Source organism: Natator depressus, chromosome 14 (assembly GCF_965152275.1).
Source record: "Natator depressus isolate rNatDep1 chromosome 14, rNatDep2.hap1, whole genome shotgun sequence".
In the NCBI taxonomy this organism is placed as follows: domain Eukaryota; kingdom Metazoa; phylum Chordata; order Testudines; family Cheloniidae; genus Natator; species Natator depressus.
Genome location: NC_134247.1, coordinates 1,174,556 through 1,190,787, shown reverse-complemented (window position 1 = coordinate 1,190,787; position 16,232 = coordinate 1,174,556). Strand labels below are relative to the sequence as shown.

The following is a 16,232-nucleotide window of genomic DNA, read 5'->3' as shown; positions in this document are numbered from 1 at the left end:
TCCATCCTGTATGAGCACATCCATCTTACCCTGCAGGTACTGAAATCCCTGAATAAGACTTACCAAACCATGAAAAAAAGGCCTGTTGCTGTGGACCTTGACCCTAAAGCTGTAACCTGTGATGAGCTATTTGGAGTTATTCATCCAGCTACTAGAGAATGGAAAGATGGTAAGAAACCAACCGTCTTCCAATCAATGCGCCCTAATAGTGTGTAAGTAGCTGCATTTACTGTAAATTATACTGAATGAAAATGGTGGCATTTAAAAAACCTCAGCAAGCAGTTCATTCATAACAATACATAAACCTTCTGTTAAAAATGACTGTAGAAATGGGCAGATCTTTTCTTTGGCTTCTCCATAGAATTAGAGGGGAAATTTTTTAGCAAGGCTGGCAGGTTTATTGAGGAAATATTGTGGCTGTTTCTTGACCACCTCCTTCTGAGCAATTTAGTTTAAATGAAGAAACCAAGTACAAGAAAGAAAACCAAGCAAAGACACTGTTTGTGTTGGGCAGGTCTGTTTTCTACAACGATGCGAGACCTGGCTAATATCACTCACCTTGGTCCCAAATGGATCATTCTTGATGGAGATATAGATCCCATGTGGATTGAATCTCTGAATACTGTCATGGATGATAATAAGGTCAGTACTGAGATGCTGTTGGAGTTAAAAATCAGAGAACTTCACTTGAGGATTAATTTAAATTAACCAGCTCATGTGTATTTCTGCTCCTGCGGAACGAAGTATTTTTTTCTGTCTGGTTGCCTTCCTCTTAGGTGCTCACCTTAGCGAGCAATGAGCGAATCCCACTAAATCCCACCATGAGACTCCTCTTTGAGATCAGTCACCTGAGGACAGCAACGCCAGCAACAGTATCCAGGGCTGGAATTCTCTATATCAACCCTGCAGATCTGGGCTGGAACCCGTGAGTTTTGTTTCACATTCCCCTCTTTGAAGTGTGAATGCCATGCATTTCAAAGTGTCGTACGTTTTTCCATAGCACAGCAGGAAAAGGCTTATTACTGTTATATTTACTTATTGCCATATGTTGAAATGTGAAATGTGTCCATTATTTTGTAGTGTGGTAAGCAGCTGGATTGAGAAGCGAAATGTACAGTCTGAAAAAGCCAACTTAATGATTCTGTTTGATAAATACCTGCCTACATGTCTAGATAAACTGAGGTTTGGGTTCAAGAAGATTACCCCAGTCCCTGAAATTACTATCATACAAACCATACTGTATCTGCTAGAATGTCTCCTGACTCCAACTAACACGCCTCCAGACTCCTCAAAAGAGCTATATGAACTGTACTTTGTCTTTGCGTGTTTCTGGGCATTTGGAGGAGCAATGTTTCAAGACCAGGTTAGTGACAGCTTGTAATATCAGGCCAGTTCAACTTGAATGGTAACAAAATTCTCTTTTTAGATCTCTTTGCTTGAACAGGCTGAAGTGTTGACCCCAGAGTTAATGCCACTCAATCTCCTGTTTTATTTTTTTATTTTATTTGGTTCTGAAATATCTCATGCTTAGTCTAAGCCTAATGTACAATTTGTCTGGAAAATGTTGAGGAAATGAAATGAGATTTCTGGGGTTTGTGACTGGGGGGGAAAAAAAGCAGTTTGTATTTTTAAATGATTTTTGATTTCTGAGTCACAGAAAATAAAAAGAACAAAGGGAAATTAGTTCATAGTTACAATGAAATGGGGGTTCTTTCACCTTCTGCTGAAGCATCTGGTTCTAGCCACTATTAAAGACTGAGAGGACACTGGCCTAGATGGACCGTGGCTCTGATCCAGTCTGGCAGTTCCTATGTTCTGAACACAAGAGCAGCGTTGGTTGCCATAGTGTTTATGGGGAATCCATTCCGAGATCTGTGCCAGTCTTTTACAGCAGCTAGGTCACACGAGTCCATTCCAGGCTTTGGTTCTGACTGGCGGGAGTTCCCTTAGCTACAAAGAGTGGGGTGTGTGTGCGGCAGGATGGACCCAGTAGCCTGGGGGCTCTCTCACTTTAAACGGTGTCTGAGATTTACCTGTATTCAGTTTCTTAATGTATTAGGCTTAGACTTGCGTGTTTTGTTTTATTTTGCTTGGTAACTTACTTTGTTCTGTCTGTTATTACTTGGAAACACTTAAATCCTACTTTTTATACTTAATAAAATCACTTTTGTTTATTAATTAACCCACAGTAAGTGATTAATACCTGGGGGAGCAAACAGCTGTGCATATCTCTCTATCAGTGTTACAGAGGGCGGACAATCTATGAGTTTACTCTGTATAAGCTTTATACAAAGTAAAACGGATTTATTTGGGGTTTGGATCCCATTCGGAGCTGGGTGTCTGGGTGCTGGAGACAGAAATACCTGCTGAGCTGTCTTCAGTTAAGTCTGCAGCTTTGGGGTCGTGGACCAGACCTGGGTCTGTGTTGCAGCAGGGTGGCGTGTCTGACTCAACAAGGCAGGGTTCTGGAGACTCAAGCTGGCAGGGAAAATGGGCTCAGAGATAATTCCAGTACATCAGGTGACAGTCCCAAGGGGGTCTCTGTGACCGAACCCATCACAGGGCACATACTTAATTTTAAGCCCATGCATGTTCTCGCTGAAGTCAGTAGTTAAAGTTAAGCACATGTCTATGTGTTTGTGCGTTCAGGGCCACAGATGCTTTAAAGGGTAACACAGCCAGTGGCTTAGCTGCTGCTAGATCAGAATCACAAACTTTATAGCAGGAGCCCAAGTAGCAACATTTTTGGTGTTTTCCCCTTGGTGTTTCACCGCTTTGTGAATGCAAAAATTGAGAATTTGATCAGAAAATAATGTAATAGAAAGGGCTTAGGTCTCTCCTGAAAAGGATACTTCCTGGGAATTCCCTAGGGAGGGAGATCCTTTGAGCACACAGCTCACATTTGCTCTCTCAGGCTTCCCGTGTAACCATCTTCATCCAAAGACTGCATAGAGACTGCTGTGTGTAGCAGGGGTGGCAGCTTGGGCTGAAAGGGGCCGGAAGACCCCTCCATGCAACAGAAACACTAGTACCAGGCTGGCTCTGGGCTGGAGGGCTGAGCACAGAGCTGGGTGTCCGAAGACATGGATTCTGTCCCAGAATCTGCCCTTTGTTTGCTGCATGACCTTGGGCAAGTAACAATCAATGCCTATGCTTGATGACCCTGTGAATGCAATGGGGATAATCGTATTTACACTGGTCTGTAAAGCACTTTGAGATCAAGGGGTGAACATAGTAAGTGTCAGTAAATCTACATGTGCATGTTTTAGTGTCTAAGCCCAAATCCAAGGAAGTCTTTGGGAACTGTGACAGGCTCTTTGGCAAATACACAAGGGGAACGATAGAAATGTCCAGCTGGAAGGGGCCTCAGGAGGTCATCTAGTCCAGCCCCTCACCAAGTCAACCTAGACATCCCTGAGAGCACAGGCGCCAGCTTTCCTTGGAGCCGGTGAGTGCTCGTGCCCCCCAACTCCGCCCCCTCCCCACCCCATTGGACCCCTCCCCAAATCCCCGCCCCGGCCCCGCCTCTTCCCCGAGCGCGCTGCGTTCCTCCTCCTCCCCCCTCCCTCCCAGCGCTTGCCGCACGAAACAGGAGTTTCGCGGCGCGGGGAGGGAGGGGGGAGAAGCAGGATGTGGCAGCGTGGTCAGGGGAGAAGGCAGAGCAGAAGCGGAGGTGTGCTGGGGTGGGAAGGCAGGTCAGGGAGCTGCCGGTGGGTGCAGAGCACCCACCAATTTTTCCCCATGGGTGCTCCAGCCCCAGAGCACCCACAGAGTCGGCGCCTCTGCCTGACGGGTTTGTCCAACATGTTCTTAAAAACCTCCAGTGAGGGACATTCCACAGCCTCCCTTGGGAGTCTGTTCCAGACCTTAACTACCCTGAGAGTTAGAAAGTGTTTCCTGATAGCTAACCTGAATGGCCCTTGCTGCAACTATGTTGAGTCCTTGTTCTATTCTGGGTGGACATGGCAAACAGTTGATCCCAGTCCTCTGTATAACAATCTTTTAATGAACTTGTTCTGTACAGTATATCGTGCATGATCCTGTTATGAAAGGCCCCAAGATGCTATACTGCAGGAGGGGGAGAAGTTAAGTGTGATCATACTCTGAAAATGAATCTTGTAAACCAGTTGCCTGGCCTGAGAGCAAGAATTGGCAGAGGAGCAGGATTCAGCCAGCTGGGGAGAATTATTTAATTCCCTCGACTCACTATGCAGCACGAGGACACACTCTGGAGAGCAGGGGGCTGAGGCAGGATCTTGAAGGCCAGGGCTGGAGCTGAGAGGGAGACAGTGTTTTTCATCTTCCTCTTTGGAATTGGCTGAGGGGAGATTACTTTACCCGGGGCTTTGGCTGAGTAAAGATGTTTGTGTCTGGCTCCTGCAGGGGCAGGCATGCTAGACTTTTGTGCTTTACTCTAAAGCACTCCACGAAGCTGTTTCAAAGCCAGCCACCGAAGCATGCGGAATCCGTCTCCGCTCCAAATAGCCTGTGTTGCAAAGCTGCGGGCCAGAGTGACTAACTGAACATGTCCCACAAAGGCATTAGAAACTGTATAATGAGCTTGTTTTTCTCCTCCTCAGCTTGTGGACTATCGTGTAGAGTTCAGTAAATGGTGGGTGAATGAATTTAAAACCATCAAGTTTCCATCTCAAGGGACTATTTTTGACTATTACATAGATCCAGAAAGTAAGAAATTCATGCTTTGGAATGATAAAGTGCCAACATTTGAGCTGGACCCAGACATTCCTTTACAGGTAATTCCCAAAAATGATCCTTGATTCTTTCTTGTTACTTTACTTACTAATTTATTGCCCCCTTCCACACTGGAGTAAAGGACGTCTTGCCAAATTATGCAAGATCTTGCATACAATATTGCAATAAGGTACAAGAACAGCATGGCATACAAATGGGTTATTTTATTTCCATTACTAAACTTCTGTGGCTATGCAAGTTAAGCCAGTGATGTAGGTAGTTCAGTCTGATATTTAGGATGCAAGATGATGATGTACAGTGTCTGGAAAACGTTGTTTCCCTACGGATAGTGTTGGCTAGGTGCATTGTGGGCGCGGACTGGTTTCCTTAAAGTATCTGGTCTAGTCCACTGCCACAGAAAGGCAGGCTGCTGATCTAAACAGGCCCATACTCTGACTAGACCGGGCAAGTCCTATGGCTATTGTTTATTTCATACACCTCTCAGGTGTCCCTCACTGTGGTGTGTTTTGTGCTCTCAATCCTGTCTTTAGACACCTGTTTCCAGACATGGGGCAGAAAAGCTGGTAGGGAACATATGGGAATTATGAATGCCCAAACAGGAGGGAGCCTTGAGCATCTCCCACGTGCATATTGGCTCCAGGCTATTAACCCTCAGGAAATGAAAAAAAGTCAGATGGCAATTAGGGGCAATGCATGCTGCACTTGGTGCACAGAAAGGGTTAATTAACGAATTGAAATAGCGGGAGTGGAGCGTCCCGATTCTGAGCCTAGGCACCAGGTAAGTACCTTACCCTGTACGCACAAACCAGCCTTTGCTGTGTCTGAGTCGCACGCTGCAGCTTGCACTTAAGGTCAGTGAGAAGTCTACGGAGCACAGCCCAAATAGATCACAAGCACAGCAACCCTGCCCATGGTTCTGTGAGCACTGGGACAAGAAGCTGAGCATAATGCATGTCCAGCTGGCATGCTGTGGGAGCATAGCAAGGTCCAGAAGACTACACATTTTAACAGGCATACTGAGAAGGAAAAACAGCAGCGCCCCGGCTGTCTTTGGCCTGGTTAAGACAGTTACTGGCACAAGCATTGCAACTGTTACGTACTGACTTCTGGGTTTCCTGGAGAGTCAGTATTTGTGGGTAAGGTGATGTTCTAGGAGCATGTGTTGCACGTATTCACGGTGCCTGCTGTGAGCAGTCTTGCCTTGGAAATCTGCTCCTTCTGCGGAGGAAGCAGCTCCTCTGCACTGGTTTGCTTTGAGGCTGGAGCAAAAATGGCCATTAACGTCCTATTTCTGGGAGCATTTGCTGCTTGTCCTGGGTTTACCTCAGCCTCAGAAATCTAGGGCCTGATCTGACAGCCCACACTCGTGTGAGCTGCTCTACTGATGTCCCCTGGGCTGCTTCCTGCAAGGTGAAGCCTTAAGTGCTCCAATGCCAATGGCTGTCTTAGACTCTGAGGAAAGAGTTGTTGTAATTGTTTATCACCTGGATGCAATGTGCAGTGTTAGAAGATGCTCCTGGTTCTTTTGTACGTTTTCACAAACTGTGCTCTGGCTTTGTACATGTTGAAAAACCCAAATAAAGGGAGAGAGCCTGTCAGTGCATTCACTGACTGCAGAGCTGTGAGACAAGGGTTGGGTTTTTAGGAAACCTTATTTGAAGCCTGTCCAATTCTGTAACCGCAAGCCCCAATTGTAACTGTAGAACCTTTAGAATAATCCAGCTCCTGAGATGTTCACGCTCAAGGATTTCAACATCTCACTTTAAGACAGAATCTATCATCAAACCCAGTTTGGCTAAACTTGATTAAAATAATTTATTTCATTGATGACTTTTCAACAGGCTTCTGTGGTCCATACGACAGAAACCATCCGAATTCGCTATTTTATGGATTTGCTAGTGGCAAAGAAATGGCCTGTGATGTTAGTGGGGAATGCAGGTACAGGGAAGTCGGTCATGATGGTGGACAAACTGCAGTCTCTGAACACTGATGACTACCTGTTGCAGGCTGTCCCCTTTAACTTCTACACGACCTCGGCCATGCTGCAGGGTAAGGTGCTTAGCCGGAAACAGCCTGAAAACAGGCTCGTCTTACCGGGAAGTGATGACTGCACAAGTCATTGGATTGGTGTTGCTGTCGTCCTGCAGCTATTCTTGAGAAGCCCTTGGAGAAGAAATCCGGGAGAAACTTTGGTCCTCCAGGCACAAAGAAGCTTATTTACTTCATAGATGATATGAATATGCCTGAAGTGGACAAATATGGCACAGTAGCTCCTCATACACTGATCAGGCAGCATATGGACCATGGGCACTGGTAATTGTATAGCTAAACTCTTCAGTTGTTTCATCCATGTGTTGAATTACTCTTGCTCAGATTATGCTACTGTGGTGATGGGGTCTGTGTGTCTGTCTAAGGAGTGTATCTGGCCCCATCATCAGAGTATCTGAATGCCTGATCATCTTTGGCGTAGTTATCCTCACAAGGTGTGGCAGAGCAGTGCTATTATCCCCATTGTACAGATGGGAATGGAGGCACAGAGGGACTGAGGGAGTTGGCCAAGATCACACAGGCAGTCTGTGGCAGAGCACGGAATTGGCACTGTGGCTTCTGAGTCCTAGGTCAGCACATTATAAATACACAAAGAGAATGACCCATAACATAGCAGTTCTGGATCACGAGATCTCTGGAGACCAGGACAGTCCAGAATTGCCAGTAGCGAGCCTAGTGTGAGACCTGCTGCTAGAAATGCTGCCCAGTGGCATTGGAGCAGTGGGTCCATCTCACTGGCCTTTCCTGCTTTTATTCTTAGGCCAGGTCTACGCTATAAACTGATATCGGTACAACCACATTGCTCAGGGATGTGAAAAATCCAACCCCGAGTGATGCAGTTATAACGACCTAACCCCTGGTGTAGACAATACTACGTTGACAGGAGAGCTTCTCCCATTGACATCGCTTCCACCTCTCACAGAGGTGGATTAACTATGCTGACGGAAGAAGCTCTCCCACTGGCCTACAGTGTCTTCACTGAAGTGCTGCAGCAGTGCCGCTGCAGTGTTTTAAGCGTAGACCTGCCCTGAGTTGTAACTATTTTCTGGACAGCAAAAAATGTCTTTTCCTATGCAATAGATGTTGTGCTCTGCCAAGAGAGGACACTGTGGGCAGATGATCATCTCCCCTGGATCTTCTCCGTACAGGCGTCTGGGAGAGATCAGTGTGTGTGAAAGTTGTTTGGAGCAAGGTTCATGCTACAGGAGGGACAGCTCCTTTTCTCTTCACAGAATACAGGCACGTACACGTCCTTCTCCTTCCCCTGTTGTTTAGGTATGACAGAAACAAGCTGACATTAAAGGACGTTCACAACTGTCAGTATGTAGCCTGCATGAATCCAACATCTGGATCCTTTACGATTGACTCCAGACTTCAGGTATGCAATGGAGAAACAATTGGGTTGGGCTTTTGTTAGCTTCGGTCTCAGTGGTAGCCATCCACTTTGCCAGCAGTTTGGCTCTCTTTAGATTTTACCTCCTCTCCCCTTTTATGGGTCCTTTGACACTAATGGAAGGCTGGAGTGTCTAGTTTGTGGTGTCTGTGTCTGACATCCACCATCTCACTTGCTGTGGTGGATTCGTTTCCAGGCAATGCGTGGCCTGGCAGGTGGAAACATGGGGGTTTTGACGGAAGTCACACCCTCTCCTGACACGTTTGCTTTTAAATTGCTTTGTTTTAGCGACACTTCTGTGTGTTTGCTGTGAGTTTTCCTGGCCAAGAAGCACTTGTGACCATTTACAGCACCATCCTTGCACAGCACTTAACGATCCATAACATTCCGGTTTCCATTCAGAAGATCCTGTCACCACTCATCGCGGGAGTGCTGGGTAAGCAGCAAGGACACGTTAATGTTTAGAAAGGCAGCATTATATAGGGCAGATATTTTTTTCACCAATATCTATTGTACCTGTTGTACCAGTGTTTGTAAAGTGCACACTGTGTCGGAAAGAGATGTCAAATAGCCACCCCGTGCAGCTCCTTGAAACTGTACAGGACATTGACTATGCCTCTGCACAGGTGGAAGGGTGAGAATTTCAAAGCACGAGGCATCGCCGCATCTCTGTTCCCACGAAAGCCAATGGAAGTTTTACCATTGACTTAAAGGAAGCAGAGTTGGGCCAATGCTGAGCACTTTTGAAAATCCCACACTGAAATGTTTAGAGCGAGAACGCATGTTTGGCCCGCAGCAAGATTTTTCCACCCACCTGTGCTGCAGTTCTCTTCTGCATGTGCTCATTGACACCAGTGCCTTGGGAGTGGGCAGCAGAGAGCTGCACTGTGGATTGGAGAGGGGACTTTGGCCCCGCTTCCTCAGAGTCAGACAGCTTGGGATGTAGCTGAGCCACTGGGCTTGCACCATGCTCGTGGGAGGCAGGTTATGGGGAGGTGTGCAGTGCGGAGCACTGCAGCGCCCTGTGCAGTGGGGAGTGCTGCTCTGTCCCATGGATGGGGTTTGCAGGAGGCAGTCTGGAGGTGGACTAGGAATCGACAACTCCATGTATCCCATGACCACTGATTGCACATGACAAGTGTCAGTCTCGTTGCTTAACGTGCCTCTAGGAAGAGCTCAGATGCTATGGCGAGGAGGACGGGATAAGAACCTGGATAGACCAGAATGGACCAGGATTCCTCTCTGTGCACAGTACTTATGGGACAACCGCAGGCTGCTGCTTCATGGTCTGGGGAGCAGAAACCCAGCCCCAGCTCATTACAGCATCCAGGTTTTAACCTGGGGCTCTATTGCCCTATTTCTCTTCCTGTGTGCATATATTTTTAACACTGGGTGTCTAATGTTGCACACACAGATCCCTGTCTATGCCACTGGCAGCACCTGCAGCTTCATGGGTGTCAGTAGGATCTTCGGTTGCTCAGCACCTTGGAAACGAGGCCTCTTATTAGGTGCTTAAATATGGATTTAGTGCTTATCTGTAGAGACCCAAATTTGGGAAAATCTTGTTCATGCTGCTGCTGTATACAATACACTATTTTTACTGGCATCAGGATGAGTAGCTGTAAAACAAAGTTTGTAAAGTAAATGGTCTGTGAAACTATAGACCCCACTCCCATTTTAAATAAACTTACTATACACTGTATGAAACCTGTGAGTGAATCACTATTCACAGTATTCCTTTGTATTACACACATTTTTAAAGCTCCCCTGACAGTACCGTGAATGATACAATACTCTTATGAAAATGATCTGGTTTAATTATAATTCTGTCTAGGTTCTTTAACACATATACTGGTTTCAAGAAACCTCTTATTGCATTGTTGTTCCATGTTTGTGGTGGTTAGGTTCTGTGTGTTTTTGCAGTGGCTTTAATTCAGGTCAAGTTTCAGCTTCCTCTCCACCTTCCTATTTTGTGTCTCACAACCTGAAGAATAAATTCTTTTTGGGGTGAAATGGTCCAAGCGTGGTCTCAATGAAAAGATGATTCTGTTTTAAAGTTTCAGCAGAATTGATTCTGTTGTTAAGGGTTTTGAGTGAGTGTGGAAAAAAATCCAGTTCTTTCATCTTTGCATTGAAATTGCACAGTAAATTCACTGAAAAATGATGACGCTAAAATTTCAATTTTGGTTTATTTGATAAACTTGAGCCATGTTTGAAGAAAAATAATTCCATACTTTAAAATTTGTACTCTTTTGGTATCCGGCTGCTCTCAGATAGTGTGTTTTCCCATAAACAGCCTTACATCAGAAAATTACATCATCATTTCTGCCTACGGCCATCAAATTTCACTACCTCTTCAACCTCCGGGATCTCTCTAACATATTTCAGGTAGAGTGTATTTTATATTTCAGTTATTTCATTTTAATTTATGTCTGTTTTCTCTCTCTCTACCACTTTCACATGTATCATGCCCCTGCTGTCTTTTGCTGTTAGCTGTCTCCAGAGCTGGCTCTTCCATTTTGGGCAGCAATCAAGAAACTAAGACTGACAGATTTGTATGTTTGGCAGGGACTGTTGTTCTCCACTGTTGAATGCCTTAAAACTCCTATTGACCTAGTCCGGCTCTGGCTACACGAAGCTGAGAGAGTGTATGGAGATAAACTCGTTGACGAGAAAGATAAAGAAAGCTTTGGAAGAGTTCTAGCAGCCACCTGTAAAAAATACTTTGACGTAAGCCATGTTTTGAAACACTAACAGCTTTTATATTTAAGGGATGCTGAATCTGTGATGGTGACAGAGCTGGGTTCAGCGATGATGTTTAAATCATTTAACTTTTACCTTTAAGCTGCTTGGAGTGTAAATTAGTAGCAGTTTAGACCCACTTACCGATATATAATTTATGGCTCATACATATTGCCTTTGGCGGTGACCCATAATCTGATCTTCAGGATGGGAATTAGAGTGCATCTCAAACATTTCATAAGGTGCAAGCTGTACAGTTCACGGTAAGCATAGCTACCAGATAGTAACCACTCTCTGTGGGTGGGTTCTCATGACAGTTAAAGCCATACTCTTCCAGAGATTATTTCAATGTGTATATTCCAAACCTATCTCTTGTCACATGAATTATGAAAATCGACCTTTGCAAATGGGCTTTCAGCACTTGCTGGCCTGTGCATGGATTGTATGTCATTTTCATTTCCAGAACGGCAGGTTTGGTAGGTGCTGCTTAAGACTACCTGGCCGTTGTTTTTCTTGACCACAGTATATGTCCAGTTCAGGGCTGGAGGGCATGGGAGACAAAGATGAGATGATAGGACATAGCCTCAGGCAGATGGCGGGTTGCGGCCCGGCAAGGAGCTGGAGGTGACAGCCTGGATAGTGATCAAGATGGAGGAATCCTCAGCAGTGCTGGAGAAGAGAGGGAGGGAAGCGCTTGGGGTCTCACCATGTTCCTGTTGAAACTTGTGGCTGGTTATCCAGGACGATAAGTGGGACTGAGAGGCCAGGAGGAGAGGGAGAGTTGAGAGTTAGTGGCAGAAGTAATGATGGGCTGTGAGAGCATATGTGGTCATTCAGCATTGGGGTGGAGGGCCTGATCCTGCAATTGAGTGTGTGCAAGGACACCCCTGTGCTCACATAAGAGCCTCATTGACTTCAATGGGGCTCTGTGCATAGGTGCACCCCAGTGTCTGTGTAGTCTGCTGCAAGATTGAGTCCCTACCCTAGAAACAGGGTATTTCTTAGATGTACTGAAACATTATGCTGTGGAGTAAAACTATCCCCTGGCTGGTGGGCTCAGGTTTTACATTTTCCCACACCCAGCCCTTGTGCTTGTGAAAGGACTGCAGAGTTTGGGTAGGAGATACAGTCAGTCTGGGGGCACACTAGTGGAAAGTGAGGGCGGCCAGTCCCTGTGGAATACCTTTGTCATCTGTGTTTCTCTCTAGGAACTTGGTGAGAATCTGCTATTTGCGAAGCCCAACATTTACTGTCACTTTGCCCAGGGAATTGGAGAACCCAAGTACCTCCCTGTGTCAGACTCCAGGTATCTGAACAAGCTGCTGGTGGAAGCCCTGGAGACGTACAATGAGGTCAATGCCGTGATGAATTTGGTGAGAATCAGTGTGAACTGGCAGTAAGAGTGAAATGCTAGGGCAAGAGATTTCTCCTAGCATTTTGGGGTGAAATCTGACTTTTTTACACCTGTGCGCTCTGTTTCATATGCTTTTCATTTGGAAATAGTGGAGTTCACTGCAAGCTCTTATTGTGTTCAGACTAGCAAAAGCCTCTCCTGTCTGCTCTGCTCAGGTGCTGTTTGAAGATGCTGTGTCCCACATTTGCAGAATTAGCCGGATATTAGAGTCTCCCCGAGGGAATGCCTTGTTGGTGGGAGTAGGAGGGAGCGGAAAGCAAAGTCTTTCCCGACTAGCAGCCTATATTAGTGCTCTGGATGTATTTCAGATTACACTGAAGAAAGGATATGGAATTCCTGACCTCAAGGTTAGCACTGGCTTCTCTTCACCCTTTGCTAGGGAAATCCAATCTGCTCACGAAAAGAGGACATGATAAATGGTGCTAAAAGCCTGCTAGGCAAGCACCTCACCTTGATCTGATGGTCAAAAATAGGCTTGTAAAGGCTTCATGTTCTATTATTGGGTATTTAGGCTGGCATCCACTCTGGGCAAGGAACTCCCCAGAGCCTCCGGAAGGAATCCCTGCCCTGAGGTGTTTATGTTGGAGGAGACCCACAGACAGAGACTGGGGAAGGGGAACAGCAATTGGGAATTTCTGTACACGTCTGCTCAGGTCACTGTAAGCAGCACAGCAGAGGTGGCTTTTTAAGAGGGATTTAAACACAAACAGGGCAAGGGCCGTGCAATGAGCTCACAGGGGCTGGACTGTGCACGGGGAGGGGGTCACATGGAAAAAGGGATGGAGGGGCTGCAGGAGAAGCTGATCACTGGGCAGATGAGACGGGGAATATTGTAGCATACTAGGGGCAAGAGGTGAGGTCACAATGCTGGTCTCATTCCACTCAGCTGATTTCTGGATTTCACTCAAAGATGCAGCAACATGTTTCAGATGAAAGGCTTGAACTGGTTGCTTTCGGTAGATGCCAGTTAACTAGAGGCATGTGCTGTAAGTTGGAGAACCAGAGAGCATCCATCTCAGTACAGCACAGTGGGGCTGCTCCGGTCTGGGCAGGCAGGCAGTATTCCTACTCTAGTGTCTGCAATAGCGGCTGCTAAGCTAGAGGCTTTGCTGGGAGGGCAAGTGGGCTTTCGGGGTCAGGAAAGGGAGAATTGGGCCCAAACAGAGAGTGGAGATTGCACCTTTACAGATAAAGGAAAGAACCAGGTAGAAAAAAAGATAAACAAGGAATGTGTTAGCAACCGTAGGGGAAATGTCACTGCACCCTTCTCCCTGCTGTTCTTGCTTCTCTGCCCACTGGATCTGCTTCTGCTAGTGTATAACTGCTTCGCCCTCCAGCACCAAACAAAAGAGTGGCAATATCAGTGGAAGAGCAGTATTGCTGGAGCAATGAGCCAGGCCAGCACTCCAGCTTGGGCTGCTCCAGCTGGCACTTTTCTGGGGACGGAAGGCACTTGGCTTGCAGCTGGTCTCACACTGGGGCGTCCCATAGCTACATTATCTCCAACATACACCCTTTGGTGGCTCGTTCCTGTGTAGGCACACACTGCAGTCTAGGGCCCCAGACCCTGTGCACGTGCACAGAGCAGTTTGTAGGGCCAGACACATCTCACACTTCCAAGTTACTTTTGGCAATAGACGTACGAGAAACAGGAGTGTTTAACCCACATGCAACAGGGAGTTCTCTACTCTAAGAAGTTGTTTCAGATGTGTTTGTGCAGAGCAAGTATGGCATCTAGTGACCATGGGATTACTCGTGGCTCTGTGTTCTCTGTACACGTGTAACAGTGTAGGATATTAACATGCTTTACCGTGAGTTCTCAAAGCAGCTATGCAGAGGAGATGCTCATCCACCTTCCTCCTGTGTAAGAAAAGCCAGAATTACAGCCAAGTCAAGACTCTGCCTGCCCCCACACTGTCTTCGGACAGAGCAGTTCTGGACTTGTTGAGTTTGACTGTCCTGATCACAAGAAGGGCGTATGTGCCAGCTCTACGTTTGTAGCTGCTGAGTCTCACCATTGCCCCCAGGTGACGCTGTGGCTTCTTAAGCGTGAGAACCTAGCTTTCCCCTGAACAAGAGACTCCTTATTGCCTCCTGGCTCAGTCAATCTTGTCATCTTCTTATGCTAGGAAGAGGTGTTCCCACCCTACCCTAGACTAAGGTGCTTACTGTAGGAGAACTAATCATTATAATGTGATAAATAAGACAAGTTTCTGGGTGACAGAGGCATAATGGTTTCTGTCTTTTGCACTAGCTGGATCTGGCCTCTCAGTATATCAAAGCGGCTGTGAAGAATACACCCACCGTATTCCTAATGACAGATTCACAGGTTGCTGAGGAGCAATTCCTGGTTTTGATCAATGATCTCTTAGCCTCTGGAGAGATCCCAGGACTTTTTCAGGATGATGAAGTGGAAAATATTATTGGTGCCATGAGGCCACAAGTGAAATCTCTTGGAATGCAAGATACATGGGAAAACTGCTGGAAATTCTTTATAGACAAAGTCAGACGGCAGTTAAAGGTAGGCGTCTGTCTGTTTAGCATGTACGTGGGCTCCCAGCATTTCTGACTTTGTCTTAACTGCAGATCTTTTTGGAACCAGTGCCCAGGCATTGCTATCTGCCTGTTTGGGTTATATTGTGATAACTTGTAGTGAAACCCATTTTCAGAGTAACCCCAGCCCAGCCTCGAAATGTATATCCCCAAGCTCGTGAGTGTGCAATTTTTGCCATCTAAATATTTACACATCTCAGAACTGTGTGTGTAAATAAACTCTGGGCTCGCTCCCACTGGGTAGCTGGCCATCTAGGGATGGACTTCCAAAGAGTTCAGTATCCAGCAGCTCCCCCTCAAGCGCCTACGTGGGAGCTGGTGTTTTAAAGATCTGGTCCCGCAGGTGAGTGCCATAGACCGCCAAGGTGTGGTTTGGGCATGGAGCTGGAGAGGCTGTTTGGGGATAAATTGTTGGTGGGGTGCTGTAGTTTACTACTCTTCACAATAGTAGAGCGCGAAGTCCGAGTTAATGCTTTCATTCACCCTACCAACCTGCCATTTACGTGTTCCTGCCCTGATGCTGTCATGTTCCATTCCCAGGAGCCGATTTTCATTGTCGTGTCCAAATCTGCATCTCTCTATTGCAAGTGGCTGTTATACATGTGGGACCAGGTCTCCCGCTGCACATGGTTCTCGCTCAGTGCAGCAGAGGGGCTGAGTCTCCCCGATTTTCTGCCTCGCCTCGGGAGCTGTGAGTCAGTGGAGGATAGATGGAGATCAGTATGCTCCATCCTCCCCTCCCCACCCAACATGCCCCTGTGCCGGGGGCTGCAGGAGTGGTAACGGGGCTGATCACACTGACTTTACCAGGGACTCCCACACACCAGATGAGAGAGAGCTCCGATACTATGGTGATGGGCAGCAGTGCCAAACCCTCATGTAGACAGAGCCAGACTCCATCCCCCTGGTGCCTACAGAGCAGTGTGGCAGCAAGCCTGGCCATGGATCCTTGCACACAGGGAAGTGAATCTGCGTTGAGTTACGCTTAGCCCATGTGCTGTGATAAACACACACAGAGAATGTGCACCAGGTTCTCTTCCGCGCCAGCAGCTCAAAAGGGCTGTACACTGGCCGGGCGTCTCCAGCTGAGGCCTGTGCTGGCTTTAAGGAGTCCCCAGCTGGTGTGGAGACAGCAGCCCTGGTAGAGAGTGTGAAGGGACCTTGGCTAGAGCACCACTGTGCACTACACAGCTCCATGGAGGATACAGGCCGCTGGCATTGGTTAGAGCAGCCTTTCAGCTGCACTGCATCAGGCCAGTGCAGAACCAGCTGTACGGTCCAGCAGCCACCAGGGAGCCCCCCGCTGTGCTGAACAGGTGCTGGGTGCAGCAGGACATCTGGCCCCTGTGTTCGTCTTTCTGTTTCGAT

The 16,232-nt window shown here is 47.0% G+C and overlaps 1 protein-coding gene across 1 annotated transcript in view; it reads left to right on the top strand.

Moving 5' to 3' along the window:
- The window catches only part of DNAH17 (dynein axonemal heavy chain 17), a 94,769-nt gene that overhangs the window by 50,854 nt on the left and 27,683 nt on the right, over positions 1–16,232 (top strand). The window contains exons 37-50 of the mRNA XM_074971476.1: positions 37–169; positions 515–642; positions 777–925; positions 1,081–1,363; positions 4,581–4,754; positions 6,555–6,762; positions 6,861–7,026; positions 8,038–8,140; positions 8,444–8,591; positions 10,452–10,543; positions 10,724–10,885; positions 12,106–12,270; positions 12,467–12,658; positions 14,566–14,832. Of these exons, the coding sequence (XP_074827577.1) occupies positions 37–169; positions 515–642; positions 777–925; positions 1,081–1,363; positions 4,581–4,754; positions 6,555–6,762; positions 6,861–7,026; positions 8,038–8,140; positions 8,444–8,591; positions 10,452–10,543; positions 10,724–10,885; positions 12,106–12,270; positions 12,467–12,658; positions 14,566–14,832 (2,370 nt within the window). The remainder of the gene's footprint in view (positions 1–36; positions 170–514; positions 643–776; positions 926–1,080; positions 1,364–4,580; positions 4,755–6,554; positions 6,763–6,860; positions 7,027–8,037; positions 8,141–8,443; positions 8,592–10,451; positions 10,544–10,723; positions 10,886–12,105; positions 12,271–12,466; positions 12,659–14,565; positions 14,833–16,232) is intronic.